This window comes from Vidua macroura, chromosome 33 (assembly GCF_024509145.1).
Source record: "Vidua macroura isolate BioBank_ID:100142 chromosome 33, ASM2450914v1, whole genome shotgun sequence".
Classification (NCBI taxonomy): domain Eukaryota; kingdom Metazoa; phylum Chordata; class Aves; order Passeriformes; family Viduidae; genus Vidua; species Vidua macroura.
Genome location: NC_071603.1, coordinates 476,860 through 492,480, shown reverse-complemented (window position 1 = coordinate 492,480; position 15,621 = coordinate 476,860). Strand labels below are relative to the sequence as shown.

Below are 15,621 nucleotides of genomic sequence, written 5' to 3'. Positions count from 1 at the left end.
TGCCCCCCAAGTCACACGGACACTTTCTGCCTCCCTCTCCACAAGGGGGCGCCCTTTATTTGCCACGCCCACTGTAGCCCTGCCCATCGGGGGCGTGGTCAGTGCCCCACCCGCACGTGGGGGTTGTTGAGCGGCTCCAGGGCGGGGTCGGAGTCGGCCCCGCCCCTGCCCAGGCTGCCCAATAGGAGCAGGAGCAGCGTGAAGGCCGCGGCCCCGCCCAGGCACAGCGCCAGCAGGGGGCGCCGTGGAGCCCCGCGCATGCGGCACCTGCGGGGGAGGGGTCAGAGAGGGGGGGCGCGGGACCCCCGAGGGGACCCCAAAGGGACCCCAGGGACCCCCAAAGGGATCCCCAAAAGGGACCCCAAAGGAACCCCAGGGACCCCCAAAGGGATCCCCAAAAGGGACCCCAAAGGAACCCCAGGGACCCCCAAAGGGACCCCAAAAGGGACCCCAAAGGAACCCCATGACACCCCCAGAGTGACCCCCCAAAGCGCCCCCCACCCCCCCCGGACGCCCCCAGCCCCACCTGAGCTTGGGGGGCAGCCAGGCCAGCGGCCGCCGCCGGTATTTGTCCTCGTCGCGGTCGGGGGGGCTCCAGGCCTCGCGGCCCCCCAGGGGCTTGCGGGGAGCAGAGCCTGGGTGAGGGCAGGCAGAGGGACCCTAAAAACCCGCCCGGGGTGGGGGACCCTGAACTCTGCCCCCGTGGGGACCCTGACGCCCCCAGACTCACCGGCGTGCAGCGTCGGGGTCTCCCCCCCCATGTGGACGACGGCGTGGGGGGTGGGGGGGCTCGGGGGGGGGCTCGGGCGGCGTGAGGGGGGCTGTGGGCACAGAGCTGGGGCTTGGGGCTGCCCGAGGGGGCTGGGGGGTCCCAAGGCAGTACCAGGAGTGGGTCTCAAGGGGTTGGGGTGTGCCAGGAAAGATTTGGGGGGGGGTGTGGGGGGGGTTGAGGTGTCCCAGAGGGTTTTGGGGCCCCATGGAGAGGCTTTGGGCGGAGTCCCAGGGAGGGATCAGGGGAGGACTGGGGCTCCAGGGAGGATTTTGGGGCTCCCGGGAAGGTTTTTGGGGGTCCCTCCACAGGTCAGGGTTCCGGGGAGGAGGGGTCCGAGGTGTCTGTGGAGTCCCGGGGGGATTTTGGGGGATCTCGGAGGAGGAATTGGGGTCGGCAGAGAACAGTTCTGAGGGTCTCTGGTGGGTTTTTGGGGGGGGCTGGGGAGGCTCAGCTTCCCGGGGGTGCTCCCAGGGGGGTCTGCGGGGTTCCAGGGCTGTTCCCGTGGGGCCCTGGGGGTGTTTTTGGGGCTGCCCCGCACCGTCCCAGCCCCCGTCAGGCTCCGGGGAGGTCTCAGGCTCCGGCGGCTCCTCCGAGTCCTCGATCTGGGGGGGTTGGGAGCGTTTCAGGGCGGCGCCCGGGGGCCCTCGGGGGCGTTCGGGGGCGCTCTGGGCGCTGGCTGCGGGCCCTCGCCGAGTGCTGGCACTCACCAGCGGCAGCCCCAGCCCGGGCCGGGCCCAGGGCGCCGTCCGGAGCCGCGCCCGCAGCGCCTCGGCCACGGGGCCCTGCAGGTTCGGGGGGGGGAAGAGCGGCCCCCCGCACTGCGGGCAGCGGTGCCCGGCGGGGGCCGTGCGGGGGGGCAGCGCCCGCGCCCACCCCGCCAGGCACGGCCAGTGGAACACGTCTGGGGGCGGGGAGGGGGCGCGGGGGTCAGGGCACCCCCGGACCCCCCCCCCCGGAACCCCCCCCCCGGGCGGGTCTCGGGAGCCCGGGGGGGTCCGAGGCGGCTTGGAAGGACCTAGGGAGAACCCGAACCCCCTGAACTCCCCCCAGGCCCCTCCTGACCCCCCAAACACTCCCCCAGCCCCCAAAAAAGCCATTTTACACCCCCAGCCCCCTCCCGATCCCCTAAAAGCAGTTCTATACCCCCCCAGCCCCCTTGAAATTCACTTTTAAGGCCCCCACAACGCCCTCCCCCAAAGTCCATTCCGAGCCCCCCCAACCCTCCTGGGACGGGTTTTAGCCCCCCCCAGAACTCAGTTCCGAGCGCCCCAAGACCCCCAGGACCCCCAGCCTCCCAAACCTCTGTTTCCAACCCCCCCGGCGTCACTGCCAGGCCGCCCCCCAGCCCCCCGGGCCCCCCCACCGTAGCAGACGAGGCGCACGGTGTCGCGCTCGCCCAGCGGCGCCTGGCACAGCGGGCACTGCGGGCTGTAGTCGCTGTCCTGCAGCCACTGCAGGTACGACCTCACGATGCACTGCGGGGGCACGGGGCTCAGCGGGGTGCGGGGGGACCCCCGGAGCCCCTCCCGGCCCCCGGAGCCCCCCGACCTTGGCGTGGGCGCTGACCAGGCAGCTCTCGCAGACGTTCACGCGGTGCTCGAAGCAGAAGAGCGTCGTCACCCGGCGCTTCGGGCACTTGCACAGGCCCATGGCGGGGCTGGGGGCGGGGGAAGCGCGGAATTTGGGGGGGTCCCAGGGCTTCTGGGCCCCCCTCCTCGCCCCCGACAAGACCCGGCACCGCCCCTCGCCCTCCCCAGAAGAAGCTCCCGCTGTCCGAGACCCCCGAGGGCCCCCGGGAAGGCCCCGGGACCCTCCGGAACCCGCCGAGCGCACCCCGGACGCCAACGGGACACCCCAAAGCGCCGCCCAGCGCTCCCCAGGATCCTCCCAGACCCCCCTGGACGCCCCCGGAGCCCCCCAGACCCCCCCAAAATTCTCCCTCGGCCTCCTGCCCCCCGCCCCCCACTCACACGTTCCTATGGCGACGCGCTGCCTCGCTGGCGCTTCCGGGTGCGTCGCTCTTTGATGGCGTCACCCGCCGCCGCCGTCCCCGGAAGTGCGTCCGGGCTCTGCGGCGCCGCCGCGCCCACGATGGCGGCCGGAGCCGCCTCCTCCCGCGCGGCGCGCGGAGATGACGCCACTTCCGCCCGTTCGAATGGCCATGGCGGGAGCCGGCGGCGGGCGGCGTTCGGCGGGAGCGACCCCGAGGGGTGGGGGGGGGGGGCTGACGGGGTCTGGGTGGGTCCTGGGGGGAGCCCATGGGCGGCATTTGGGGGGGGGGGGTAGGTCCCGGGGGGGATTTGGGGAGGCTGTGGGGAGGGGAAGGGGCGATGGGGCTGGGGGGGGGAGGGGTCTGTTGGGGCTGGGGGCGTCTTGGGAGGATCCAGAGGGGATTTGGGGCCGGGGGGGGTTCATGGGCGGGACTGCGGGACGGGGGTGTCCGTGCCGCGGCTCTGGGGGGGCTCTGGGGGGTCTGGGATGTCCCTGAGGGGTCTCGGGGGGGGTCCCGGGGGCGGTCGGGGGTCACGACCCCCAGCCCCGACCCCCTCCCATCGTTCCCCCCGCAGTGACGCGACGCAGCTCCAAGCGCTTGGTGGTCTCGGCGCCCCGGGGCGGCCCCCCCTGGGTACCCCCGCCCCGCAGCCCCCTGGGCAGCCCCGTGAGTGCGGGACCGGGGGGTTCCGGGGGCTCGGGGGCGCTTCAAGGGGTCGGGGGGGGGGTCCCCCAAGGGCTTTGGGCAGGGTCCGAGGGGTTGGGGGCTCTCAGGGGCATAAGGAGTCCCCGGAGTTCGGGGGGAGGTCCCAGGGGGTTGTGGGGGGTCCTGGTGGGCGCTCCAGGAGCCCCAGGGTTTGGGGGGGGGTCTCGGGGCTGGGGGCAGTTCCCGGGTTTGGAGCTCACAGAGCCTCTCCCCTCCCCCACAGGACTTTGACCGACCCCGACGGAGCCCCCGGGTGTGTTGGGGGGGAGGGGGGACGTGCTGGGGAGGGGGGGGGGTCCTGGAAATGCCGGGACCCCCCCTGCTGTCCCCTCCCCTCCCCAGGCTGACGCCCCCAACCCTCCCCACAGCTGCAGAGCCAGAAGGAGAACGACCCTGCCCCCCCCTGCGCCGCCCCCTCCCCTCCGCCCTCCCCCCTCCCCTCCCCCGTGGCCCCCCAGGTCCGACGCTCCTACAGCCGCCTGGAGGGGGGGGGCACCCCGCGGGGGCTGGGGGGGGCCCCGCTGAGCCCCCTCTCCCTAAATGTGCCCCCCGCAGCCCCCCCCGAGCCCCCCCAGATCCCCCCCCTGGACCTCCCTGGCATCGGCGGCGGCCCCGAGCGCAGGAGGAAGAAGAAGGTGGCGCCCATTGATGTGAGTGGCGCCCCCCCCCCCACGCCACCAGGACCCCCCAGGGACCCCTCTATGCCCCCTCTGATGTCCCTGCAGCCCCCCAGGACCCCCCCACTCCCCTGGAGTCCCAATGCCCCCCCTCAGTGTCCCCATTTCCTCCCCAGGCCCCTAGAGTGCCCCCCCAGGCCAGGAGTCCATCACCCCCTCAGAGTCATCCCCCCCCCCCCGAATATGTGGGACCCTCAACCCCCCTGACCCCCCCCATTGCCCTGCTGTTCCCTGCAACCCCCCCTTTCCCCCGCTTTTCCCCCACTGACCCCCCTTTCCCCCATTCCCCAGTGCCCCCAGTGCCCCCATTCCCCAGTGCCCCCATTCCCCAGTGCCTCAGTGACCCCAGTGCCCCCCAGTGCCCCCATTCCCCAGTGCCCCAGTGCCTCAGTGACCCCAGTGCCCCCAACTGACCCCCAGTGCCCCCATTCCCCAGTGCCCCCATTCCCCAGTGCCCCAGTGCCCCCAGTGCCCCCAGTGCCCCCATTCCCCAGTGCCCCCATTCCCCAGTGACCCCAGTGCCCCCCAGTGCCCCCATTCCCCAGTGACCCCAGTGACCCCAGTGCCCCCCACTGACCCCCAGTGCCCCCATTCCCCAATGCCTCCAGTGACCCCAGTGCCCCCATTCCCCAGTGCCCCCCAGTGACCCCATTCCCCAGTGCCCCCAGTGCCCCCCAGTGCCCCCCAGTGCCCCCATTCCCCAGTGCCCCCATTCCCCAGTGACCCCAGTGCCCCCATTCCCCAGTGACCCCAGTGCCCCCAGTGCCCCCATTCCCCAGTGCCTCAGTGACCCCTTTCCCCCTCCCCAGCTGTCGGAGCTCGAGGCCTGGGCCGCCTCCATGAACGCACAGTTCGAGGAGGCCGAGAGGTTCCCCCTCGTCGTGGAGTGACCCCGAGACCCCCGGGAGACCCCCGGGAGGGTCTCATGACCTCTGTGGTCTCCGCACTGGAGAGATGCCGGGGGACCCTCACGGGACCCTCGGGACCGGGGGGTCCCTGTGCAAGGACCCCCCGTGCACAGCCCCTCCCCCGCCCTGTGGGACCCTGAGGGGAGACCCCCGTGGGAGGGGCCCCCCCGATGTGCCAGGGCCCCCCCGATGTGTGGGACCCCCCCCAGGAGCTGTAAGCCCCCCCCCCCGCCCCCGTTTGTTACTCATTAAACGAGTTTTTGTCGTGTGCCTCCTCGTGTGTCGTGTGGTGACGTAGCTTATGACGTCACAAAGTAGCAGGCGAGGGTTACTGTGTCTTTATGGGTGGGGTGGGGCAGCGCTAGAGCCAATCAGCGCGCGGCACGGTGACATCACCTGCCGGAGGGGCGTGGCGACTGCTCAGCCACGCCCCCAGGGGCGGAGATTGCGCGTCCAGGACCCCCGAAAATCCCCTTGTCCCCCCCGGCCCTCCCCCCAGCCATGGAGCCCCCCCGGGCACCTCCCACCCCCGAGCTGGAATTTGGGGGGCCCTGGGGTACGGGGGGGGGGGGAGGATTCGCTTTTGGAGGGTGGGGGGCACCACTGGGTCCCCTTTTCGGGGGGAGGGGGGCGAGGGAGGGAGCTCCTGATGCCTTTTAGGGGCCGGGGGAGGGGTGTCCGGAGCCCTGGGTCCCCTTTTGGGAGGGGTCGGGGACCCCTTTTGGGGGCCGGGGGTCACCCGGCCCTCGGACCGCCAGCAGGGGTGGGGGGGGGAGTGACCCCTGTCCACGTTTTGGGGAGGGGGACACACCCGGGCCCCTTCCCTTGGGTGGGACGGGGGTTCCTGGGTCCCTTTTCTGGGCCGGGGTCTCACCCGCCCCCCCCCCCCCCCCCCCCAGGCGCGGGGGCTCTGACGCTGCTGCTGCCGCTGGGGCTCGTGGGGGTCGTGAGCGCGTGCATGGGGGAGGGGGAGGGCTGGGGGACCCCCGCCCTGGCCCTGCCCACCCCCCCCCACCCTGGCGCTCGTCCTCGCCTGGGTGGGCGCCCACGCGCTCGGGAGCTGCTGGAGACCCCCGAGGGTGAGGGGGGGGCGCGGGGGGATGGGGGGATTTGGGGGGTGGGGGGGGGTTGGGGGATTTGGGATGTGGGGGAGTTGGGGGGTGGGGGGCACGGTGGGGGCGGGGAGGGTGGCTCGGGGGCGTTGGGGACACTGAGGGGGGGGAGTGGGAAAGGGGTGGGGACCCGGGGGGCTGGAAGGGGGGGCTCAAGGGGGGGGGTCGCGGTGACTCTGTTGTCCCCAGAGCCCCGGTGACGCCCCAGGACCCCTCTGGGACCTCGGCTGTGAGTGGGGGGCCCTCGGGGGGGCTGGCAGGGGTCCCTGAGGGAGCTGGGTGAGGGTCCGAGCTCAGGGTCCCTCGGAGGGGGCAGGGGTCCTGGTGGGACTCTGGGGGGGACGGGGGGGGCGGCCCAGGGTCCGTTTGGGTCCTTCTGCATGGGTTGGGTGTGGGCTGGGGGGGGGGTCGGGGGGTCCCTTCGGGGGTCGCAGCTCTCACTGCCGCTGGCTCAGGGCTCTTGGCGCTGGGGGGGGCCCTGGGGGGGGCTCTGGCCCTGGGGGTCCCCCTGCCCCCCCTGTGCCCCCTCCTGCCCCCGCTGGCGGCGGCAGCGTCCAGCGTCGCCTTCGGCCTCGGGCTCGTCCTCCTCGCGCGGCGGCGACTGCGGGGGGGAGGCACTGGTGAGCGGGGGGGGGGCGCTGAGGGGGGGATTAGGGGTCTGGGGAGGGGATCTGGGGGGGGGGTCATAGCGGGCTGGGGTGGCTGGGGGGTCTGTGGGTGTCATGGGGGACTCCGGGGGTCTGCGGGAGGGGCCTCGGGGGTGGCGGTGGGTGCTGGGGGAGGGGCCGGCTGTGCTGGGGGGTCGGCCTGGGGGTCTGAGGCTATCCGGGGGGGCTGAGGCCGTGCTCCCTCCCCCTCCAGGACACCTTGTGTACGATTTCTTCGTGGGGGGGGAACTGGGGTCCCCGCTGGAGCCCCCCGAGAGTCTGCACTGGGAGCGGGTCGGGCTCTGCGCCTGGGTACGGGGGCACTGGGAGGGACTGGGGGGAACTGGGGGGAACTGGGGGAGCTGCAGGGGCACCGGGAGAACTGCGGAGCACTGGAAGGGGCTTGGGGGAAGACTGGGTGGGCACTGGAGGGAGTGGGAAGGCACTGGGAGGGGACTGGGAGAACACATGGGGGACACTGGGTGGGTGCGGGGGGGGCGGCTGGGCCTACTGCGGGCAAACTGGGAGGGACTGGGAGCACTGGGACAAGAGGCGGGCCCAGGAGGTTAACGGGCTCTTCCCCCTGTTGTTCCCCGTCTGTGCCCCCACCCGTGCCTGTGTCCCCCCGTGTCCCACCTGTCCCCCCCGCCTTTGCCTCCCCCTTTGCCCCCACCGTGTCCCAAATGTCCCCCCCCAGCTGCTGGTGCTGGCGGCGGCTCTGGGGGAGCAGCAGCGGCTTTGGGGGTCCCCGTCGCTGCCCCTTGTGCTCGTGGTGGCCGCTCAGGGGGGTCCCGGTGCTGCGGCGCCTCAGGGTGGGGGAAACTGCACAGGGGGACACGGTGGGGACCACACGAGTGGGGGGGTCACGGGTGCGCGCAGGAGGATGGGGGGGGGTGAGCGAGGGGAAACCACACGTGGGGGGGTTGAGGGGCACGGGGGGGACGTGGTGGGGGGGACAAGGGGGGACCCCCCCGGTGAAGGGAACCCCCCAGGAGAGTGGGACCCCGTGGGGGGGGGCAGGGCGGGGGGCTGCGGGATGGGTGGGAGGACACGGGAGGACTCCGGGGGGTGTATGGGGGCAGTGGGAGCGTCTGTGGGGTCTCCAGGGGGTTTTTGGGATCCCCCCGGGGGGTGAGGTGTGTTTGGGGGGGGGGGGTGGGGGTTGTGGGGTCTCACCTCTTCCCCTTCCCCAGGAGCTGAGCAGGAATTCTCCCCCCGGCCCCGGGGGGTTCCTGGGAGTCTTCGGGGCTCTTGCCTGGGGCCCTTTTGGGGGTCCCCTCCCAGCGCTGCTGCTCCTGCGAAGACCCCAAAACAAGCTGGGGGGAGCCGGGGGGGCTGCCTGTGGGGGGCTCTACGGTGGGCACAGGGGCGCACTGGGGGAATTGGGCGAGGACTGGGGAACAAATGGGGGGAATTGGGAGCACTGGAGGAGATTTGGGGGGAACTGGGGGGATTTGGGGTTAATGGGAGCGCTAGGGATTAATTGGGGATTAACTGGGGGAATGGGGGTGCAGCAGGGCAGAATGGGGGTGGGGTGGGTTCAGGGGGAACTGGGGGGATTTGTGGGGTGTCAATGAGGAGCTCGGGGGGGGTCTCGGGCAGTTTGGAGTGTCCTGACATCCCCCTCCCCTTCCCCCCCAGCCCTGGGGTTGTGGATCTTCCACGGTGCCACCACCCAGAGGAGCCTCTTCAGCCGTGACCCCCGAGACCCCCGAGTGGCCGGTGAGACCCCCAAGCCCGGGAAACCCAAACCGCCAAGGATCCCCAAATCTGGGACCCCACAGACTCCCGTTTCCCTCCCAGGTCTCCCCACAGTCCCCACGGCCACGGGGCAGGTGCTGCTGGCAGGGGGCTGGTGGGGGCTCGTGCGACGCCCCGATGACCTTGGGGAGCTGCTGATGGCATTGGGCTGGACCCTTCCCTGCGGTGAGACCCCCCCTCACCCTGCTGGGCCACCCCTCCTTCGCTGGGGTCCCCCCAAAACCCTGTGTCGCTCCTGAGCCCTCCCAGACACCTGAGCCCCTCAAAACCCTTGAACTCACCCTGAGCACCCCAAAACACCTCCCCCCCCCCCCCGCAGCCCCCCCAACATTTGGACCCCACCTGACCTTCTTCCCAAACACCTGGTGTCCTGTCCCTGCCCCACTGGGACCGTGCTGGGCGTCTCCCCCCAGACATCTGGGTCCTCCCCTTCACCCACACCCAGACCCTCCCCGTTGCCCCCTCCAGCCACCTGCTCCACACCCAAGAGCCCCCCAGTGCTGGGCCCTGGCCCCCCTGAGCCCCCCATGTCTCCTGAGTGCTGTGACCCCCTGACCCCCGTGTCCCCCCCAGGCCTGTCCCCGCCGCTGCTGCTGCTCCTGGTGGGGGCTGTGCTCCGCGAGCTCCGAGCACTCGTGGGGGAGCGGCAGCAGCGGCGCCGGTTTGGGGGGGCCTGGGGGGGCCTGTGCCAGCGTGTGCCCCGTCGGCTGCTGCCCCTCATCTACTGAGGGTTCCTCCAAGACCCCCCTGCGACCCCCGAGATCCACAGAGGGACTCCCTGGGACCCTCCTGGGATTCTCCACGTTGCCTGTGGAACCCCCAAGGCCCCCCCATCTACTGAGGCACCTTCGGGACCCCCCCCCCCCCAACACTTACTGACACTCCAAAATTTACTGACCTCTCAAATCAACTGGGACTCCCCACACTTACTGAGAGTGTGGACCCCCTTGGGATTCCCCAGTTGCTGAGGGGCCTCCAGGTCACAGGGGGTTTCACAGCCCCATTACTGTGGATAAAGTAATAAAAAAAACTTGTAATGAAGTCTTGAGGTCTCCCCTTCTTTTCTGGCTTTGTTAATGCCCATGTTCATTAGTCCCCTCCTTCATTAACTAGTTTTCCCCTTCACTAATCAGTGCCTCCTTCATTAATAAATGCCCACATCCATCAGCACCCACTTTAATTAACTAGTGCCCCCTTCATTAACAACACTCATTAATTAGCACAAGGAGCTTGTTAGCCAGGTCATTGACAAGAAGGGTCTCTCGTTTTTTTGGGATCTGGTTACTCCCATCCCTTATCGCACAGCTTTCCCCGGGGCCACTTTCTCTGGCCCTCCATTAGCCCAGACCCTTAACTAATTCAAGATCTCTCCTAATGGTATTTGCCCTGCCGTTAGTCCCATCCTTAGCGAGCGTCATTCCTAGGACTGGTCTGTGGGATGTTCTTTAGTCCCGGCCCTTAACAAGCGGTTCTGGGCCTGGTTCCTTGGGTCTTCCTTAGTCTGGATCACTGATGAGCAGGTTCTCTCCTGAATCCACTTCCTTGGGGGTCTCATTAATCCCCTCCCTTGATGAGTCCTGTTCCTTAAAGAGTGTCATTTCCCGGACATTGCTTAGTCCAGCCCTTAATGAGGCAGGATCTCCTCGGTGCCATCGCTTAACGAGTCACTCCTGGCACGGTTTCGCTGGACGTTCATTAGTCCTACCCCTTAACGAGCAGCTGTCCCGGGCCTGGTTCTCTGGACGTTCATCAGTCCTGTCCCTTAAGTGGCGGGTTCTCTCCCGGAGGTGTTTCCTTGGGATGTGCCCATCTCAGTCCAGCTCCTCGATCAGCTGCCGACCCTGCACCCCCCTGTCACTACCGACAGCCGGGGGCGGCCGGGGACCCCCAGAAACATCCTCAACCTCCTCCACACGGGCCCCGTCTGTGACCATCCAGGGTGACCGATCTACCCGCTCCTCCCTGGGGGGCGGCCGGGGCCCCCCCCAGACCTTCTCCAGCCCCTCCCTGATTTGGGGCCACCGCCGGCCTCCTCCGCGGCCACCTCGGCGTGAACTCCCCACGCCTCCCGGGCGAGCTGGGCGAGCTCCTCGGTGGCCCCCCGGCTCCAGCTCAGCAGGAACCCGACCTTCCTGCGGGCCCCTCGGAAGCGGCTCCGCTCGGGGGGCGGGAGCGCCCGCGCCCCCGCCCTCAGCAGTCGCCACAGATGCCACAAAGCCGCTGCCACGTCGGCGCCGGGGGTCGCGACTATCGCGACCCTCCAGCAGCTGCACAACGGCCAGGAGCGCCCCGCTGTCGCCGAGGGGGCTCAGGGGCAGCCCCGCGGCGCGGGCGTCGCGCCGGGCGCTCAGAAGCGCCTCGGCCGTGCTGGTGAAGGGGCGGCGGTCGCGGAGCGCGGCCGAGGCGGCGATGGCGGCGTCGGGGAGCTCGGGGAGCAGCGTCTCGTCCCCGCCGTGCAGGCTCAGCGCGAAGGCGTAACCGAACAGCGCGTTCGGCAGCTGAAACCGCACCAAGGGGGACGGGGGCGCGGCGCGGAGGGCGCTCAGCGGGGGCACCGAGGCCGGGACGGGCGGCGCGGGGCCGGGCCGACCTTCGCCGCCCTCCTCATCCTCCTCCTCGGCCCCCGAGCCGTCCCCGAGCTCCTCCACTCGCCCCCGCCCGCGCCACCACCACGGCCGCCACTGCGGCAGCAGCGCCGCGGCCTCCCCGGAACTCAGCAGCTGCCGGAACCTGCCGCGCTCCGCCTCGCTGAGCTGTTCCCACAGCCCGCGGCTTGTAGGCCGCGCTGGATCCCCGGGCTCGCGTCCTTCGCGCAGCCCGGGCAGCGCGGGGCTTGGGGGAGAATTGCGCTCAGCGCGCAACGCCTCAAGAACCTGATCACGGTAAAAGGCCTCGGCGCAGGGGCCGTGGGCGCGGTAGCAGCGCAGGGAGCAGAGGCGGCGGTGGCAGCGCGGGCACGTGTAGGGGGCCGCGGGAGCGCTGCAGACTCCGCACGGAGGCTCCGCCGCGGCCCGCCGCCATCTTGGCGTCTGACCCCGCCCTTTCGGCGCCACACGGCCAGGCACGCCCCGCCCCCTCGGAGGCGATTGGCCAATCAGGGCTCGCAGGCCGCTCCTTGGTCGCTTTCCGCCGAGCTCCGCCGCTCGGGTTTTTCCGTCCCGGCTCGGCTCGCCACGCCCCTCGCCCCCTTTCGTTGACCCGCCCTCTCCGCCATTCGGGCATTTCCGGCAGCGGTCGGCTCTTTTCGCGACCACCTGCCGAAACAGCCCGTTTTCACTAAAATCAGCTAATTAACACTCCCCGCTATTAGTGCCTTATGACAGAGCGTTCCGGGACAGGAGGGGCCAGGACAGGTGACGCTCTGGGTGCGAGCTGAGGGGGAACGAGGGGAGGGATCCCCAAGTGGCGGCGGTGCTTCCACGGCAACCTCGGGGACGGCAGTGCAATTTTATCACAGAGCTGTGTTTATTGTGGCCATGGTTGTCGGGGAAGATGAAATAGCAAGGCCCTAAAAATATGAGGGCCTGGCAAAAGAATCAGAGAATACAGATATCGAGATGAAAACAAGGTTTGAAATACCAAACCTTCATTACTGAGCATCCCGAAAACAATAATACAGCCAAGCTGAAAGCAATCCCCCCTTTCTGATAGATCCTAAGGTCAAATGGAATGTCCTGTCTCACCCCACAATGTGTGGTTCATCCCATACCTGTAACCCTCCCCTGAAGTATCCGATGTCTGTAACCCCATTGGCCCAAGTCCTGTCCCAGCCCACCTTGAAGCCCCCTGATAAGGTGCGGCCGAGGGACCGGACGCTCTCGCTTGGACCCTCCTGCTGGGACACCCACCTGGCACCATCTCTCTCTCTCTCCCTCTCTGTCCCCCCCCCGCTCTCCCCGGGCCTGCCACGAGTTGCGGCTAGCAACTCTAAGCAGGGCCCTTCATCCTTTACAATAAACCATATGCTCTAAAGACCGGGCCTCAGAGATCCTTCGTTAGCACCCATCCAAACCGTCCTGGAGACCAGCAATCCCCGCAATGGTCATTATCAGCTCCTACGCATCAGGATGAGCTTGTGACTGTCAGGGCAGCACAGGTTTGAGGTGGGGGCAGCTTGGGTCTGCGACACATCCTCGATCGTTTGGATTTTTGGAGGTGTCCGGCCAGTCAGGGCCACAGGCCCCTGGAGACAAAGACCGGTCCTTTTCCCTGGGAAAGAAAAGTGGCCAGCCCAGGTTCCTGATGTCAGTTTGTAGGGTTCCCTTGGGACTGTCAGGGCAGCACAGGTTTGAGCTGGGGGCAGCTTGGGTCTGCGACACATCCTCGATCGTTTGGATTTTTGGAGGTGTCCGGCCACTTCAGGGTCACAGGCCCCTGGAGGCAAAGATCAGCCTTTTTCCTTGGGAAAGAAAAGTGGCCAGCCCAGGTTCCTGATGTCAGTTTGTAGGGTTCCCTTGGGACTGTCAGGGCAGCACAGGTTTGAGCTGGGGGCAGCTTGGGTCTGCGACACATCTTCGATCGTTTGGATTTTTGGAGGTGTCCGGCCACTTCAGGGCCACAGGCCCCTGGAAACACAGACCGGTCCTTTTCCCTGGGAAAGAAAAGTGGCCAGCCCAGGTTCCTGATGTCAGTTTGTAGGGTTCCCTTGGGACTGTCAGGGCAGCACAGGTTTGAGGTGGGGGCAGCTTGGGTCTGCGACACATCTTCGATCGTTTGGATTTTTGGAGGTGTCCGGCCACTTCAGGGCCACAGGCCCCTGGAGACAAAGACCGGTCCTTTTCCCTGGGAAAGAAAAGTGGCCAGCCCAGTTTCCTGATGTCAGTTTGTAGGGTTCCCTTGGGACTGTCAGGGCAGCACAGGTTTGAGGTGGGGGCAGCTTGGCTCTGCGACACATCTTCGATCGTTTGGATTTTTGGAGGTGTCCGGCCATTTCAGGGCCACAGGCCCCTGGAGGCAAAGATCAGCCTTTTTCCTTGGGAAAGAAAAGTGGCCAGCCCAGGTTCCTGATGTCAGTTTGTAGGGTTCCCTTGGGACTGTCAGGGCAGCACAGGTTTGAGGTGGGGGCAGCTTGGGTCTGCGACACATCTTCGATCGTTTGGATTTTTGGAGGTGTCCGGCCATTTCAGGGCCACAGGCCCCTGGAGGCAAAGATCAGCCTTTTTCCTTGGGAAAGAAAAGTGGCCAGCCCAGGTTCCTGATGTCAGTTTGTAGGGTTCCCTTGGGACTGTCAGGGCAGCACAGGTTTGAGCTGGGGGCAGCTTGGGTCTGCGACACATCTTCGATCGTTTGGATTTTTGGAGGTGTCCGGCCACTTCAGGGCCACAGGCCCCTGGAGACACAGACCGGTCCTTTTCCCTGGGAAAGAAAAGTGGCCAGCCCAGGTTCCTGATGTCAGTTTGTAGGGTTCCCTTGGGACTGTCAGGGCAGCACAGGTTTGAGGTGGGGGCAGCTTGGGTCTGCGACACATCTTCGATCGTTTGGATTTTTGGAGGTGTCCGGCCACTTCAGGGCCACAGGCCCCTGGAGACACAGACCGGTCCTTTTCCCTGGGAAAGAAAAGTGGCCAGCCCAGGTTCCTGATGTCAGTTTGTAGGGTTCCCTTGGGACTGTCAGGGCAGCACAGGTTTGAGTTGGGGGCAGCTTGGGTCTGCAACACATCTTCGATCGTTTGGATTTTTGGAGGTGTCCGGCCACTTCAGGGCCACAGGCCCCTGGAGACACAGACCGGTCCTTTTCCCTGGGAAAGAAAAGTGGCCAGCCCAGGTTCCTGATGTCAGTTTGTAGGGTTCCCTTGGGACTGTCAGGGCAGCACAGGTTTGAGGTGGGGGCAGCTTCGGTCTGCGACACATCTTCGATCGTTTGGATTTTTGGAGGTGTCCGGCCACTTCAGGGCCACAGGCCCCTGGAGGCAAAGATCAGCCTTTTTCCTTGGGAAAGAAAAGTGGCCAGCCCAGGTTCCTGATGTCAGTTTGTAGGGTTCCCTTGGGACTGTCAGGGCAGCACAGGTTTGAGCTGGGGGCAGCTTGGGTCTGCGACACATCTTCGATCGTTTGGATTTTTGGAGGTGTCCGGCCATTTCAGGGCCACAGGCCCCTGGAGGCAAAGATCAGCCTTTTTCCCTGGGAAAGAAAAGTGGCCAGCCCAGGTTCCTGATGTCAGTTTGTAGGGTTCCCTTGGGACTGTCAGGGCAGCACAGGTTTGAGCTGGGGGCAGCTTGGGTCTGCGACACATCTTCGATCGTTTGGATTTTTGGAGGTGTCCGGCCACTTCAGGGCCACAGGCCCCTGGAGACAAAGATCAGCCTTTTCCCTTGGGAAAGAAAAGTGGCCAGCCCAGGTTCCTGATGTCAGTTTGTAGGGTTCCCTTGGGACTGTCAGGGCAGCACAGGTTTGAGGTGGGGGCAGCTTGGGTCTGCGACACATCCTCGATCGTTTGGATTTTTGGAGGTGTCCGGCCACTCAGGGCCACAGACCCCTGGAGACAAAGATCAGCCTTTTTCCCTGGGAAAGAAAAGTGGCCAGCCCAGGTTCCTGATGTCAGTTTGTAGGGTTCCCTTGGGACTGTCAGGGCAGCACAGGTTTGAGGTGGGGGCAGCTTGGGTCTGCGACACATCTTCGATCGTTTGGATTTTTGGAGGTGTCCGGCCATTTCAGGGCCACAGGCCCCTGGAGGCAAAGATCAGCCTTTTTCCTTGGGAAAGAAAAGTGGCCAGCCCAGGTTCCTGATGTCAGTTTGTAGGGTTCCCTTGGGACTGTCAGGGCAGCACAGGTTTGAGGTGGGGGCAGCTTGGGTCTGCGACACATCTTCGATCGTTTGGATTTTTGGAGGTGTCCGGCCACTTCAGGGCCACAGGCCCCTGGAGACACAGACCGGTCCTTTTCCCTGGGAAAGAAAAGTGGCCAGCCCAGGTTCCTGATGTCAGTTTGTAGGGTTCCCTTGGGACTGTCAGGGCAGCACAGGTTTGAGGTGGGGGCAGCTTGGGACTGCGACACATCTTCGATCGTTTGGATTTTTGGAGGTCTCCGGCCACTTCAGGGCCACAGGCC

At 67.4% G+C, this 15,621-nt stretch overlaps 4 protein-coding genes across 5 annotated transcripts; 2 read left to right on the top strand and 2 right to left on the bottom strand.

Annotated features, from left to right (window-relative positions):
- Window positions 1-20: 20 nt before the first annotated feature.
- On the bottom strand, window positions 21-2,979 carry ZFPL1 (zinc finger protein like 1). Its single transcript, XM_054001846.1, is given in 9 exon segments — window positions 21-267; window positions 527-635; window positions 731-800; window positions 802-821; window positions 1,311-1,374; window positions 1,480-1,673; window positions 2,136-2,247; window positions 2,321-2,429; window positions 2,743-2,979. Coding segments are annotated over 8 exon segments (840 nt in total). The 5' UTR covers window positions 2,423-2,429; window positions 2,743-2,979; the 3' UTR covers window positions 21-98.
- Window positions 2,438-5,325, top strand: CDCA5 (cell division cycle associated 5). 2 transcript variants are annotated; one of them, XM_054001847.1, is made up of 5 exons: window positions 2,438-2,982; window positions 3,340-3,431; window positions 3,694-3,723; window positions 3,839-4,120; window positions 4,957-5,325. In XM_054001847.1, exons 1-5 carry the CDS (start codon window positions 2,904-2,906, stop codon window positions 5,035-5,037), a joined length of 564 nt encoding a protein of 187 aa, XP_053857822.1. In that variant the 5' UTR covers window positions 2,438-2,903; the 3' UTR covers window positions 5,038-5,325. The 2 variants fall into 2 exon arrangements, with proteins under 2 accessions (XP_053857822.1, XP_053857823.1); XM_054001848.1 differs by lacking the exon at window positions 3,694-3,723.
- Window positions 5,326-5,527: 202 nt separating this feature from the next.
- Window positions 5,528-9,605, top strand: TM7SF2 (transmembrane 7 superfamily member 2). Its single transcript, XM_054001845.1, is given in 12 exon segments — window positions 5,528-5,611; window positions 5,955-6,061; window positions 6,063-6,134; window positions 6,357-6,396; window positions 6,623-6,787; window positions 7,029-7,126; window positions 7,512-7,598; window positions 7,600-7,626; window positions 8,008-8,170; window positions 8,456-8,536; window positions 8,618-8,740; window positions 9,149-9,605. Coding segments are annotated over 12 exon segments (1,173 nt in total). The 5' UTR covers window positions 5,528-5,556; the 3' UTR covers window positions 9,304-9,605.
- A 118-nt stretch (window positions 9,606-9,723) lies between these two features.
- On the bottom strand, window positions 9,724-12,277 carry ZNHIT2 (zinc finger HIT-type containing 2). Its single transcript, XM_054001863.1, is given in 4 exon segments — window positions 9,724-10,590; window positions 10,593-10,814; window positions 10,816-11,861; window positions 12,259-12,277. Coding segments are annotated over 4 exon segments (1,491 nt in total). The 3' UTR covers window positions 9,724-10,386.
- Window positions 12,278-15,621: the final 3,344 nt, after the last annotated feature.

Bases quoted from the DNA above. Each gene is read 5' to 3' on its own strand.
- CDCA5 (XM_054001847.1), top strand. From the start codon at position 2,904: ATGACGCCACTTCCGCCCGTTCGAATGGCCATGGCGGGAGCCGGCGGC. The intron at 3,432-3,693 runs GTGAGTGCGGGA...CCTCCCCCACAG, and splicing joins GCAGCCCCCTGGGCAGCCCC to GACTTTGACCGACCCCGACG. The intron at 4,121-4,956 runs GTGAGTGGCGCC...CCCCCTCCCCAG, and splicing joins AGAAGGTGGCGCCCATTGAT to CTGTCGGAGCTCGAGGCCTG.